The sequence below is a fragment of the Aptenodytes patagonicus genome, chromosome 6, assembly GCF_965638725.1.
Source record: "Aptenodytes patagonicus chromosome 6, bAptPat1.pri.cur, whole genome shotgun sequence".
NCBI classification, from domain to species: Eukaryota; Metazoa; Chordata; class Aves; order Sphenisciformes; family Spheniscidae; genus Aptenodytes; species Aptenodytes patagonicus.
Window position 1 is genome coordinate 40389348 of NC_134954.1, and position 14234 is coordinate 40403581.

The 14234-nt window shown below is 45.6% G+C and overlaps 2 protein-coding genes across 9 annotated transcripts in view; one reads left to right on the forward strand and one right to left on the reverse strand.

The window, feature by feature from the left end:
* Positions 1-710: 710 nt before the first annotated feature.
* On the reverse strand, positions 711-8225 carry ORMDL1 (ORMDL sphingolipid biosynthesis regulator 1). 5 transcript variants are annotated; one of them, XM_076342207.1, is made up of 5 exons: positions 8095-8225; positions 7614-7737; positions 6350-6530; positions 3732-3883; positions 711-2197 (listed from the first exon to the last, which is right to left on the reverse strand). In XM_076342207.1, exons 3-5 carry the CDS (start codon positions 6521-6523, stop codon positions 2062-2064), a joined length of 462 nt encoding a protein of 153 aa, XP_076198322.1. In that variant the 5' UTR covers positions 6524-6530; positions 7614-7737; positions 8095-8225; the 3' UTR covers positions 711-2061. The 5 variants fall into 5 exon arrangements, with proteins under 5 accessions (XP_076198322.1, XP_076198318.1, XP_076198320.1 ...); XM_076342203.1 differs by lacking the exon at positions 7614-7737 and having other exon boundaries at positions 6350-6543; positions 8095-8170; XM_076342205.1 differs by lacking the exon at positions 7614-7737 and having other exon boundaries at positions 8095-8154.
* Positions 8226-9121: 896 nt separating this feature from the next.
* The window catches only part of PMS1 (PMS1 homolog 1, mismatch repair system component), a 49200-nt gene continuing 44087 nt past the window's right edge, over positions 9122-14234 (forward strand). For 2 of the 4 annotated variants that reach the window (XM_076342208.1, XM_076342210.1), the window contains exons 1-2: positions 9122-9155; positions 12212-12366. In XM_076342208.1, the coding sequence (XP_076198323.1) occupies positions 12235-12366 (132 nt within the window). In that variant the 5' untranslated portion in view covers positions 9122-9155; positions 12212-12234. Of the gene's footprint in view, positions 9156-9209; positions 9321-9594; positions 9705-12211; positions 12367-14234 lie in introns of those variants that run through there. The other 2 variants (XM_076342213.1, XM_076342209.1) reach the window with 2 other exon arrangements.

Genomic DNA, 14234 nt, shown 5'->3' on the forward strand with positions numbered 1-14234 from the left:
TACCGTGATTTATCGCCATCTCACGCCTCTCGCCCTCCCCTTTTCCCAGCAGCACGTTTCCGCCCCGCGGGGGGACACTGCCGGCCGGGGTCGGGGCCGGGGCCCGGACAGCTCGGGCACGCCCGCTCGCCCGCCTTCCTATCGCCGGGCCCGGCCCAGCGCCCACCCGCGCAGGCTGGAGGCACCGCCTCCGCGCACCGGCGTCTGTCAGGCAGCGGCGCTCTCCCGCCCACCGGCGGGCCCGCGGGGCGCGGCTCCCCCGGGGCCGCCCCCGAGGCCGGCGCAGGCGGCTCGGCCGCCCCCGGGGCCGGTTGCGGTAGGCGCTGCGCTCCTGCCTCCCCGGAAGGCCGAAAAGAAAAGGCGGCCGTCCGAGGGCAAGTGATTTCAATTCCGCAAGTCAAGAGCTTTGTACAACCGCCCGAAGGCGTCCCTGCCCCGTTACCTGCGGTCCCAACACGCGTCGCCACCGCTCCGTGTCGACAAATTCGGTCCGTCCCTGAAAATCCTTGTCACTTGTACACAAAACAGTGATTTTCAAAGGGCTAGCATAGCCTTGTGATGGTCACGATTCTAAAATTACCCAGTTAGCACTTTCTGTACAAGTAACACAAAGAATGAATTACTTCCAATTGCTGAAAAAAATTCATAACTCATTACCTTTTTTTTTAAAAGCAACATCTTTATCGACAAACAGCCAGAAAATTCTCTTAGCAAGAAAAGGAGAATGCCACTGTAGGCTTTTTTTTTATTATTATTTTTTTTCCAGCTCACTGGCTGTCACTGCAACCAAAATGTAAATCAAGTCTTACATGGAGTCTTCTGCTAAATCCGAGCCGGTTTTGGCTGGCAGACATATGGTAGGCTTCAGAATTCATCCTTTTTCCACGACAGAGAAGCAAGTGCTCAGAGCTCTAGATGTACCTCCTTCACTCTAGTTCCAGAGTTGATGATATAAAAGTTACTCCGTACTACACAGTACCCCTAAAACACAGCATTCCCTCCACGTTTCCAAGACATGCAAATTATCTATAGCTTTTTCTGCAAAAGCATACAGTTAGTCCATGTGATTTGCCTATTCACCTACTTCTAGTTCGGCTTCTACTCTAACTTAGGACCTACACAGAGTTCCTCTTACGTGTTCTGACATTGTTGCTGTGTAATGGAGCTGCTGCTCCTACAACAGCAGCAACCCTTTCCCCCACCATTACAGGCCTCTCAACTACTGAAAAATAACCCATCAATCAAGTATCAGAGAAAATAGTCAAAAATCCACACCTTAAAAGGAATTTCAATTTTTCAGGATGTCCCATTTACACATAGAAAAGTCAGTATCCTGGTAAGCAAAATGAAATAAACACAACAGTAGCAACTTGTAAAAGCGTACATAAACTGAGCAATCAAGTTGATGTAGAAATCCTCTGAGCTGACAACTAAGGACTTTCTTCTGTCTTTGTGACCAAAAAAAAAAAAAAATCACAAGAACAGATAAGGTGTGAATTACACCGTCAGTTTATGCTAGCTGTCACAGTATTTACTGTGAGACAAACTTTTACAATGCAATAACAAGCACAAACACCTACAATCCATACAGCAGAAACTAGCCACTTTCACTTAATCTAAGAACGCGACCTCAGCAGTCCTTGGCATTAAGGGTCCTGGATTTGTATGTAAAGTTACCATTTGCATTATGGTTGACTGGGTGTTTGTGAAACCTTACTCTCCGTTTCAACTGTTACTCGCACCTTCCTTACAAGATCACTTGCATCAGCCAGGCATACCTACAGTCTTAGTGGTGATTACGCTCTAGAGCTGGGCCTGCCCAGTTCTTCATGGAAATCTTTCTTCTAGAGGTTTCCAGTTCACATTTAAGTATTTGAAGGTATCTTCTTATAAACTCAGCTTTCATCCCAGACAATGCTGCAGGAAGTAGGAATTGTATCTCAGATGTAAAAGCACCTCTCATTGAATACGATTAGATACATGGCACAGCAGACTACTCGTTTCCTTCTCCTGGGGAGCGCCAGTAGCCACGTCAGGGGCAGTCAGTGTCAAACTTTCTGCTTAGTATTTATTGATGCCAAAGATTCGAACGCCATGCAACTGTGGCAGCTTGGGGATAAGCACGGTCAGGAGAGAGGTTGTGTTGAGGATAAAGTGTGTCGGATCATACTTTGTGTAGAAACTCGCCAGGAAGTACCTGCGGGAGAAAAGGGAGCAAGCTTAGCTGATAACACCCTTGTCTAAAAAATAAACAAACAAAGCATAGGTGAAAAAAGTGCTTTAGTAACCAGTCCTATTTTACTGATTAACAACCCATCTATTCCTGTGTTAAATATCTCACCTGAGGTTCTACAATATCTACAGCAAAATTATGGACTAAGTCTCTTCTTCCCGTACTTCTCAAGGTGCTAAAAAGCAGCTCTCGGCCAGTATTTTCCTCCAGCATTTCTCCCCGCCCCTCAAGCTGGAGTCTCTGACTTCCGCAGCTACAAGCCTGATTTTGTGATACAAGTTTTAAACGGTGTAAGATCTGTTACCAAAACACTCGCAGTTCTGCTACCCTAGCAAGCTCTGTGACAAAGCATTTGACATTGTTCAGTGCAAAAATCATTTATGCTGAGCACATCTGTGACTGGCGTGATTTTAAAGTGTTTCCCGTCTGGCAGATGTTCCTAGCACATTTTTCTTTTAAGCGAGTCCACAACCTGTTCAACGGGAAGAATAAGGAAATGTGCCTCAGAAAATCCAATTCTCTACCAACTTCTTTACGCTTTGAGCCAATAATTTCATCTTGTTCTTTGCAAAAACTAGTCACAGAAGTGGGGCTATCAGATTGTTGGGTTTTTGTTTTTTTCCCAGCAAAATGGAGATGTTTATTCAGCTACTTATGCATTATTAGTGCACGAAGAGAACCATATGCAAGTGTTACGAATACAAAATTCCCACTGGAAAGCGGGAAGCTATCTTTGAAGAAAGAGAGGATTTTTTTGAGGAGTTACATATATTTTTTCAGTTTCTGTCCTTTGTGAACTAACTTTCTAAACATGATGCAGGATCTTCCCTTCCCCCACCCTCCACACCGCCATGCTAGTGGACAACTTCCTTAAGGGGAAAAAAGACAGACTTTTTAGAGTTAGATATTAAATACATATCTGATTTCCTTTAGTTACACAACCATACTTTTGTCAACAGAGACAGGCAGCATAGAATTTCTCATCTATTTACAGAACTAGTGTAAACAAAAGACAATCTGTACAAAGCAAAACCAATGTGCAAAATCCTGGACCCCATTCAGTGAGGACTGCCACACTCCTCCTAACTCACAAGTTGCAAAATGGTTAATAAATGCTGCACGCGCTAAAGGCAATTAGTTTAGATTTTTAATATTTATGACTTCACAATCTCTTAAAGAACTTCAAGAGTTAACAGTAAGTTCTCCTCATAACGTTTCTAATCTTTAAAACCTGCCCCATTAATAACTGTTTACAAACTTTGACTTCAGTATGTGAATTAGAGTGTTGAAAGCTGCAGGAATTAAGATTGTTGGTTATATGGCCTGTAAATATGTACTCCCTACCTCTGTGATGTAGAAACAAACAAACAAGCAAAAAAAAAAAAAAAAAAAAAAGAGAGAAAATGCTTTTAGCATGTAAATTGCAACTCATCTGGTTGCAGCTTTTGAAATCATGGCTTTATGATTCAATTAATCCATAACACGGTTTTGAACTCACAGAATTATAGGAGAGATTGTGAAGAATTTTCTTGAAGATGTAAATTGTACTCCATAATCCAGTTGTTCCCAGTGTGTTAGTAGCCTAGCTTTCCCCTGATCAGGTGTTTCAAAAGGAGTTCCCTTTACTGCATGCAAAAACACATACATTCCCTGGGGGAAACAAGAAGTGAATACAGTGGCACTTTTAGCTGCATTTTTTTGTAATTGTTACATTGTTCAATGCATTGTTAAAAAAAAAAAAAAAAAAAAAAAGAGAGAGAGAGAGAGAGAGAGAGAAAAGGAATTCTCACCCAGAAAAGCTGCTAGCCTGTAATGACAAATTATAGAATAGGAAGGAAGAGACAAGAGACGATTTGCCCGAGGTTGTGCACTCAGTGGCACAGTCAGAATTAAAGCCACAGCCTATGCGACATCCGATCCACTGCCTTGTCTTCTACATTTCTACATGCAAAAATTGCATGAAATCAACAGAATTTTAACAAGCACTGTAACAAGTTTAGGGCTGCCAATTTATATTACTGCTTTCCTAAGACAGTGTTAAATGAGTTATGAGATAGAGTCTGCACAAAGCAAAAAAATCTATCTACGAATACAGCAGTATTACAGGAACTTTTGAAAGCTTTCTCAGCCCCCCAGTAGCTTCAAATACTTAGAAGCTGACTACTAGCAATCTGTTGAATACCATCTGTCCATCTCTTCGCTGCTTCTCCTTAACCACAGCGGACTGTTCTTTGCTGTTGTTTCTATTTGATGGGAGCATGCCATGTCTGGTCTGGTCTGAAAGATCAATTTGGGCCCAAAGATCAATCAGACAGGGGAGTCCGCCCTCTTCCAGTTTTAATGAACATTTGTTTTCTATCAAAGAAAGCACACCAACTCCAAGCAAGAGCCTCCATCAGAAAAAATCAAAAACTTCCATTTTCTTTCTTTTGGGTGCGTTCATTTCTTACACACATACAGAAATTGTTATAGAAAGCTTTATATAGAAAAATCACATTTCTTCTGAATTCTTATGAAGGAAGTGAAAGTTGAGCAAGTCATTTCACATCTTCTTCCACTTTTTTTTGGAACAGCCCCCTGACCAGAGGCCTGTTAACCTAAGAGAATTAATTTGCTTAATTAATTCTTCAATTCATTATGTTTGCAGTGTCTCAGTTTTAATAACTTAACCAAAAAGGCACATTTAGGACAGATCCAAATGCTTACTACACATTTTATTTCGCACTGGTACTTGCAGAAGGAACCACCAAAAATGCTTTCAAGGTCAGCCAAAATTTTTCCATTAGTGGAAATCCAAGATTTTTTTGTTTGTCAACAATTCAAGGATTTGTTTCCAAAAAAATTCATGTAAATGCTGAAATATCCAAAAGTGCAGTTTATACTCATCTTCTAGTGTTCTATTAGAAAACTACTTGCCAGTGCATGCTCTCATCCCTGTTGTCATTACAGCTACTTGCAATGAATTCAGTAAGGCATTTGGGAAATATTTAGCAATACTTGTCTCTGCCAACATCTTCCGAAGTCAGGCATGTCTGATGCTGTCAAAGATAACGTACAAAATGCTCTAATGATGCTTACAATCCCACTATTAGTTTTAAACCTAGCTACAAAAATAAAAAGCTCATATAAAAAAAAAAAACACAACTTTTTTTTTTACGGGATTCTAGAGGATATTATCCAACCTCAGTCTTTAAAGCGAACTATCATTTTCCTAAATAAGGAAGAAGCTATCTTTTTGTCAAGACTTCTTTGCTGTTAATCTTAGAAAGCCGAGTTAGCAAACCTCAAATATGATGTAAATTGCTGGATTATGGCCCTCTTTTCTCTAAGCTTGGCAGGACCAATATACATACTTGCATTGCTTTAGATGATTACAACAAAATTATAGCATCCTGGGGAGAGGAGGCAGAAAGATTCTTAAGGTCTTCAGCTTCCAAATCCTTTTGCATACAAAAGTCATCATGCCAATCACTATCCACTGAATAACAAATGGTTTCAGGGCCTGAGTCAAGGAAGTCCAGTTTTTCCCACTGCTTTCAAGTAAGATTTTTCTTATGTCGTGTATAGTGACAAAGTTGTATGCTCAAGTCATTCTGAGCTAAAATTTATCTAGCTTGACCAGAAATCAAAGCAAGAAGAGACAGAACACAAATGTTTCTGTCCAAGGAAACAGGTAAAGTGCTGAAATTAAACATTTTGGGATACTAACAGATTTATGTAGAAACATTACTAGATAATATCCAAGCATTAAAAATGTAATATATTTTATGGATTCAGCACAGCTCTCTAATAACATGCAAAACACTGTAAAAGTTGGTTGGCATGATGATTTTATGTTTGCAAGATTCTAGCTTAATTAAATGCCTTTTAAAAGAATACATAAAATATGTAAGGAATACTTCACGTCTTTTGTGCTTAAACCCAAAGTGATCATGTATCACTCCTCCTCACAAAAACAGCCAACTCATTTAATAGTGAGTAAGCCAAGTAAAGGTGGTGTTTTGGCTAGCTGGATTTCTTTGTCCATAGAGCCTGGCTATTTTTCTCTTCTCCTGCTACTAAAAATAAATGCGTATGAACAACTTTTCAAATTTTGTTACAAGAGGGGGTACTTACCAGGTTGTGAATCACATTTGTTAAAGTCCAGGCGACAGGGACGCTAAAGAAAGGAATGCTGAGCAAGACAATGTGCAGCATGCCTACTCCGAGCGCGTACGTCAGCCACATTCCACGACTGTTCATCACCCGTGTGTTTGGATTTACCTCGCTGTGGGCAACTCCTACATTCATTTTTACCCTATAAAACAGAACTGTTTGCAAATTGAGACTACTGTTATAGAGAAGTACTTAACATAATGCAATTTTCAAATTTGGCAAAAGGCTGTTTTAAATAAACAGGTTTGGAAGGAAGACAGTGCATAAGCGAAGATGTACCTCAAGATCTTCAAAGTATGGTTTATAAACAGGTCAGTACAAAGGGGCTGTTGGGAACTGTTTTTTAAAAAAAGCCCAAACAAATAAAACCCACAAGCCTGCTACAGAAGGGACATTTAAAAAAAATAGTAAGCTGTGCTGTTAGAAGCTGAAGTTGCAAACCTGTAAGAAACCAAGCTTTGTAACTTTTGTCCTTTAAATTCTTTTCTCCATCCACGACAATATCCGCAGTTCTTTTCCAGTTCCCATATTGAACAATTTTCCTCCTGTTTCTCACTCATGTAATGGCTAATGAAGAATTCTGCATATACCAATTGCCCAGCCACCTACTGCTAGAAAGAACGAATAAGGACTAATTTATGCCTGCTTTTCTTGCAGCAGAGCGCAGATTTCAGATCTTCCTCCTCTCCCCATCTGTTAGTTTTCAGACAGACCTTTCTGTCTTTCAAATCTGGCTGAAATTAGCCAACGGGTTCAAATGTTTTCTAAGTGACAGACACATGCAGAGATACACAGAACAATTTCATAATGCTGATTTCTTCAGGAGATTGACAGAACTTACTGGAGGTGACACTCTCGTCCTGTTGTAATAAAATTTGTAATGATAATTAGAAAAAACTCATTGCATACTTCATACTTGTGATCTGTAAAACTATTTATATTCATTTATGGAACTGGGATGGAGACTTTTTAATTTTCTTCTAAATCAGTCTACAAAAGCATTGTTCAACCAGCAAAAATAGTTTGCTTTTGGTAGGAAGTTTGTTTCTTATACTCGCTTAGTGCTGTAAAGCACTGTTAATACCCAAGTATTTTGCACTATTAACAGCAGGCTGTAGAACAAAAATAGATGTGATGAACCTGAAACTGAACCGGGGCAACGCTGATTTTAATCAATACTTGTCGCAAAGTATTTCAAAACGTGCGTGTGCAGGGAACCCATTACCTGAGATGGGTGAAGTGAGATCGTTCCTCCCTCCCTGGATGCAGCACCGCAGGTGAGCGAGTACCTAGACATACCTCTTGACATAGTCTACCATCTCTTCCTATCTTTTCCTCACGTTTCTCGTCTAATCAGACGGACACCTTGTCTCAGTTCGCCGTACCCCCGTGTCGTCTCTCCCATCGCCAGGAGCCCAGCCGCACGGAAGAAGCGGGACGCTGTGCCCGCAGACCCGGCGCAGGTCGCCCCCGCAGGAGCCGGCGCCTCCCCGGAGAGCCGCTTCCCTTCCCGGCCGTGCACCGTGCGGGCTCCCCGGCAGACCCCTTCCCACCGCCCCGGCCCGCCGGGCCCCGCCGCTCGCCTCGGGGCCAGGCCTGGCAGCAGCCGCCGGGCGCCCCGGGGCCTGCTGGCAAGCACCGGCGCGCAGCCGGCAGCGGCGGCCCAGCCCGCCTTCCCGCCCTCCGCCTTCCGAGCGCGGCCCCACCTTTCCAGAGACCCGCCGGCCCAAGCGTCGCCGGCCGCGCTGTGGCCGCGGCCGCCGAGGAGCAGGAGCAGAGTGCGGGCCGCCGGCCACAGGTAAGACCCGCCGGCCGCCCCGTGGGCAGGGCTGCCGGCGAGGCGAGGCGAGGCGAGGCGAGGCGAGGCGAGGCGAGGCGAGGCGAGGCGAGGCGAGGCGAGGCGAGGCGAGGCGAGGCGAGGCGAGGCGAGGCGAGGCGAGGCGAGGCGAGGCGAGGCGAGGCGAGGCGAGGCGAGGCGAGGCGAGGCGAGGCGAGGCGAGGCGAGGCGAGGCGAGGCGAGGCGAGGCGAGGCGAGGCGAGGCGAGGCGAGGCGAGGCGAGGCGAGGCGAGGCGAGGCGAGGCGAGGCGAGGCGAGGCGAGGCGAGGCGAGGCGAGGCGAGGCGAGGCGAGGCGAGGCGAGGCGAGGCGAGGCGAGGCGAGGCGAGGCGAGGCGAGGCGAGGCGAGGCGAGGCGAGGCGAGGCGAGGCGAGGCGAGGCGAGGCGAGGCGAGGCGAGGCGAGGCGAGGCGAGGCGAGGCGAGGCGAGGCGAGGCGAGGCGAGGCGAGGCGAGGCGAGGCGAGGCGAGGCGAGGCGAGGCGAGGCGAGGCGAGGCGAGGCGAGGCGAGGCGAGGCGAGGCGAGGCGAGGCGAGGCGAGGCGAGGCGAGGCGAGGCGAGGCGAGGCGAGGCGAGGCGAGGCGAGGCGAGGCGAGGCGAGGCGAGGCGAGGCGAGGCGAGGCGAGGCGAGGCGAGGCGAGGCGAGGCGAGGCGAGGCGAGGCGAGGCGAGGCGAGGCGAGGCGAGGCGAGGCGAGGCGAGGCGAGGCGAGGCGAGGCGAGGCGAGGCGAGGCGAGGCGAGGCGAGGCGAGGCGAGGCGAGGCGAGGCGAGGCGAGGCGAGGCGAGGCGAGGCGAGGCGAGGCGAGGCGAGGCGAGGCGAGGCGAGGCGAGGCGAGGCGAGGCGAGGGGCCGGGCCGGGCCGGGCCGGGCCGGGCCGCCCGCACCGCCCACAGGAGCGGCGGCGGCGGGAGCGGGGGCGCCGCGGACGCGCAGGTAGCGTAGCCACGGGGCTCTGCAGGAGGCGGGCGCCCGGCAAGGTCGGAGGGGAGAGGGGCGGCGCGGGGCAGCTGCCCGCCCCGGGAGACGCCGCCGCCTTCCCCCGAGGTCCTGGCCGGGGCGGGGACGCTGTTTCCTCGGGCAGCTGGCAGAACCGCTGCGGTAACCGCTGCCGCTCCGGGCTGCGCGGGACGGGCCTGGGCCTAGGCCCGGGCCCGGGCCTAGCGGGGCGCGGCGGCCCCCGAAGCGGGGACGGGCCCTGGCGGAGAGCGAGGCCCGCTGGCCGGAGCGGGAGCCGCGCGTCCCTCGCGGCGGTGGCAGCCCTCCCCTCGCTTCGCCGAGGGGCGCGGCGATGCTGCTGCCGGCGTTGTTTCTGCGCGGCCCCCCGTGCTTTTCTTAACGAAAAGCGGAACTGGGGGCCGTTCGTGTGGTTTTAGATAAACTGAAGGGCGACCGTGCGCAGGTTTTGTGTGTAGCTTTCCTCCGGCTTTTTTTCCTCATAAACTGAATTACCTGAGCACGTGTTCTGGTGGACCCCTGAGAAAGGTGGCTGTTGGAGTGGGGTTTGGGTGCTGCTCTAGAAGTCTGTGAGGCAGCAACGGTGAAGTTTAAGGAGTTTTTGTTCGCAGTTTACCTGATGGCGTGCAGTATTACAGCTATTTAGAGAGCTCCCGTTGCTGGGGCGTCTGACTTCGTTTAAAGGGGCAGAAGGACGACATTGGTGATGGTGCTCAAACACAGAAAATACGATGCCTTCCCACTGAGCACGGATTATAGTATGTCCAGTCAGCGAAGAGTTATAGTAGTAATGTGGCTTGAGCTAAAATATATATCTTTTAGCTAAAAGTAATCGGGTTGGATGCACTTCCATAGGTAGCAAGTACCAGAGATCCCTCCTTCCTTCCCTCCCTCCCAGCAGGCGCCCCCAGGATGTGGCCAGCGTGGCTGTATGACCACGCGTGTCCTCCCTCTGCGATCCAGCGAGCAGCAGGCAGCCCTGCGTGGGGTGGTTTGGGTCCAGGGAAGGGGAGGGCACACCAGGAGCTGGTTCTTCTCCCAAACTGCCTGCATCAGTCACACCTCATAGAAAATTTGTCTTTGGGATCTGCAACGTTTTTGAGTTCCCTCAACGTTCCCTCTTAAACGTTCCTCGTTTAAGACCCTCCCTTGTCTCAGTCAGTGTCTTTTGATAAAGATATCCAGCTCTGATCTGGCACTTGTCATTAGTAAATCATGAAGCGCTTGACACGGGAGTCCTGTATAATGCGTGAGGAAACCTGCCTTCCTGAATGCGTGTACATGATTAACATTGGTCTGTCTTCAACAACACACATCTTCCCGTGCTCCTCTTTTTTTAAGTTTGGTGGAAAACTGATTTGTCAGATCTTTTTACCGCATCTGAAAGGCAAACTCCCTTTGGAATGTAAATAATGAAGTTTAAAGGGAAAACCTCTTTGTAGCTGTTCTTAGAAAAGTTTTAATGCTGCTTCCTCTTCAAAACCCTGTACCTTTTTTTCCCCCAAGTAACCATGTTTTTGCTTTGTCTTTTGTGTTTAAAGAGTGGCAGTCTTTAGAAGGATATGGAGGCAGAGAAGTGTCCTGTAATTGTTGTATCAGCTGCATATACCCTGCAGGATGGTGGTGCTCTGGGGTGTTGGCCACAGTGCCTCACTGTGTCCTGGCTGTGTCAGGAGGAAATCTGGGTTTGTTCCATTCCTCCACACGTGCTCATATCCTTGGGACGGGTGCTGAGTGTGCAGTCTGTGTTCTCCAGCAGATAGCTCGGACTGAATCGATGGGGAAGCCAGGACTGCCGGGATTGTTTGCCTTTCAATGTAAATAACATTACATAACATAACCCCGTAAAGAGTGCTGCTCTGGAGAGAAGAAACGTTCCTTGTAGGACAGAGAGCAACCCAAGTTTGTGAACCATTCTTGCGGTGCAAAGAGCTGTCTAGCGGTGGTCTTTCTCCCCCCCCTTCTCATATGCATGAAAAACTGTGGTTGAGTTCCTTGTGTCGTGCTACAAGGATCAGCAAAGATTTTTCCTGGAGCTTGGCTAACTGTGTCTACTTGGGTACTTAAACAGCAATGCATGCAAAAATTTGCAGATCCACTTACAATCTCTTCATGGTAGAGGGTCTCTCTAATGCAGCAGGAATTTTATAACCCTTTGTAAGTGTTTTCAGTGATTAAAAAAAAAAAATCTCCATTTGCTTATTATAATATGAGGCATCTCCATTTTCAAGTGGAAGATACAGAGACACAGAAATAAAATGACCTGCCTGAGGGCATGCAGTAAGGCTGATCAGAAAAGCAAGGTTATAATTCAGAAGTTTGTGGGTTTTTTTTCCTCGTTATTGTCAGTAGATCACATTGTCATTGAATATAACTTTTGCCTCAGCACCACTGTGCTTTCTCCCCACTTCTTTCCCGGCTCCAAAACAGTTACCTTCAGGTTGTGTTGCTTCCATGAATTTTTGGGTACTGGGAATTGTACGTGCAACACAGCAGTGCTGAGCTAAGAAATTTTAAATGTAGGGAAAACAAGATGCAAGGAGTTTTTAAAAAAAATAAAAAAAGATGCAAAATTTCTATTTTTTTGCATCAGTGCTGGAATTAGACCTGATGCTGGGTAAATACCCTATCTGAAGACATTTCTGACTGGCACTCTGGGTTACCATCTGGTCTGTCTACTCTGTTATAATTGCAAGATCACAACCACACGTTACAGTAATTTACAGGAGATGACTCTATACATGTGAGATACTGGTTTGGTCAATATATCTCTGAATTCTTAATTTTTTTTCATTAGAAGTTTAATCTGCTTCAAATAATGTTTTCTAGTCTAGACCTCTGTGTTCTGTTTCTTCCACAAGTCAAACTCCCGTTGACTGCAGAGGAGGCTGGGTCTTACTGTATTTCGAAAATCATACTCCTTAACCGTACTGTTATTTTTCACCTACATTTAAAAGTTGCTGTAAAACAATTACTTAGGAATATGTATTTGTAATGTGCCTTTTACGTTCTTTTTCTGTTATCTTTCTATGCAGCTTCTCTGACTCTTAATTCCACTATGAAACAGCTGTCGGCAGAAACTATTCGTCTCCTTTCAAGTTCTCAGGTGATTACGTCAGTTGTCAGCGTGGTGAAGGAGCTGATAGAAAATTCCTTGGATGCCAGTGCCACAAATATTGACATTAAACTGGTAAGTCCTCTTTCTTTCTCTTACAAAGAATTGGATGTAAAATAAGATGCAAGGAAAGTTGTTCCACTGCAAATGCATTTTTTAGGCTATCGTGGTTTGGGGAATAGAAGGGTATTAGTAGTATTTATACATACATATTTTAACCTCAAATAAAAACGGTCCAAAATCAGTTTCCATTAACATTTTTGAGGCCCCACTGAAACAGTAAGGCATATTTGTGCTCCCGAGTGTATCTTGGGGAAAAAGTGTCAACTTCTTTAATACTTCTTTTCCTACTTACAAGTTACTTTTTCTGACCAATAGCTTGTTTTAAAAGATGTTGGACTTAAGTTTCACTGCTAGACTGGCATATTTAATGCTCATCACAAAATATTGTCAGGAAGGTGAAAATGGAAACAATGGAAAAGGTTGATGGCCATGGTAGATGTTTTTTGTGATATAAATTACCACATGGTCCCTAATTAGCATGGTGAGCTCTGGCTACTTCTAACATTTTATTTTTATAAGATGTTAAAAAAAAGTTGGCATATCACTCAAGGATAGTTTCTGAAAAAAGAAGATATTGCTTATAATAAAGAACTTGTGCTTTTTTCCCCAATTTGGGTAAAATGGCTAACTGATCAGCTTCTCTTGCTGCCATGAGTATTTCTGGTTTTGCAGTATTTTGTCAACAGCTGCATAGTAGCAGTATCTCCTGCTTCGTAAGAAAGTGTGTTGTTACAGTCTGTATAAATGGATGTATCCAGAATCACATCCAATTTCCTTTCCTGCAAATAACAGTGAATGTATAAGCTATTCTTGAACTAAGTGTTAGACAAATGCTCTTAATTAGGAGGGCAATTCAATTTCTGCTTGTTTCTTTGTCCGTATCACTGCTATCTTTTCTGAATGAGTCTCAAGTGTTTTCCATCTGAGTATGGTTTCCTGCAGATGCCAAGGAACATGCTTATTTGTTATTTGCCTTAAGTGAGCTGAAGAGACTCTGTCTTTACTATGGTCTGTGATGACCTCTATCTTCTCAATATTTAGACTGCGTAGTATCTTGCTTCGTGAGTAACTCCAAAGTGAGTAATGTGTGCACAGTTCTGGGGGTAAGGGTATCAGAACTGGATCCTGTGAGCCAATCAATAACTGCAAGAAGTCAACAGAAGGTTTTGGAGCCTTCAAAAATTGTTAGAACAAACCTTGTCTCTTTTACTGGAGTGCCGATATAGAGCCATGCAGATAGCTGGAGGAGAAAGCCCTCTAATCAGCGTGGGTTTTTCATAGTGCAATAACCAGCTGTTTCCATAGTGAGAGGTCCCAAATCAATTAAAAAGAGCATTCTCAACCATTTTCAGTGCATTAGTCATCTGCACTAGTTACATTCGTTGTCAGTTCAGCCCAATCCAAATCACTGTATTTCTAAAATAAACAAACAAACCTGGCTTTACACAGGTTGTCAGTGAGTAAACAAGATTTGCTGATTGTTCTTCTGTGAGTACTAGGGGAGAAGAGAAAACCTGCACTTTGCACAACTGTACACTGTAATACTGTAAAACAGTGGATTTTTTCCTGGGTTTTTTTGTGATAAGAATATTTTTATATCAAAATACTATTTTTATCATGTGAAATTTAAATAAGGTCAACCACATAATAGAGCTCAATGAGCACATTAACTCTGGTTTAGTTCAAAAGTGTAATAGAGAACAGAAACTTTGAAATTTCATTTTACAGCTTGGTGTTTTTTGCCTGAAACTTGCACCATTTTCATTGTTTTAACCTTTTCCAGATGGATTAGGAAGGCTAGCTGATTCATTCAGACTTGTTACCCAGTTTGCCTGAATAAAGACAGGAATGGCTTTTTTGGAGACAGACGGACAGGAGTT

What these genes read in the sequence shown, in the direction of transcription:
- ORMDL1 (XM_076342207.1), bottom strand. Translation starts at nt 6,523, where the DNA reads ATGAATGTAGGAGTTGCCCACAGCGAGGTAAATCCAAACACACGGGTG. An exon ending in CAAATGTGATTCACAACCTG is followed by an intron (nt 3,884 to 6,349) that starts GTAAGTACCCCC and finishes TGTTTCCCCCAG; the next exon opens with GGAATGTATGTGTTTTTGCA. An exon ending in ACAATCTCTCCTATAATTCT is followed by an intron (nt 2,198 to 3,731) that starts GTGAGTTCAAAA and finishes TTTCTCCCGCAG; the next exon opens with GTACTTCCTGGCGAGTTTCT.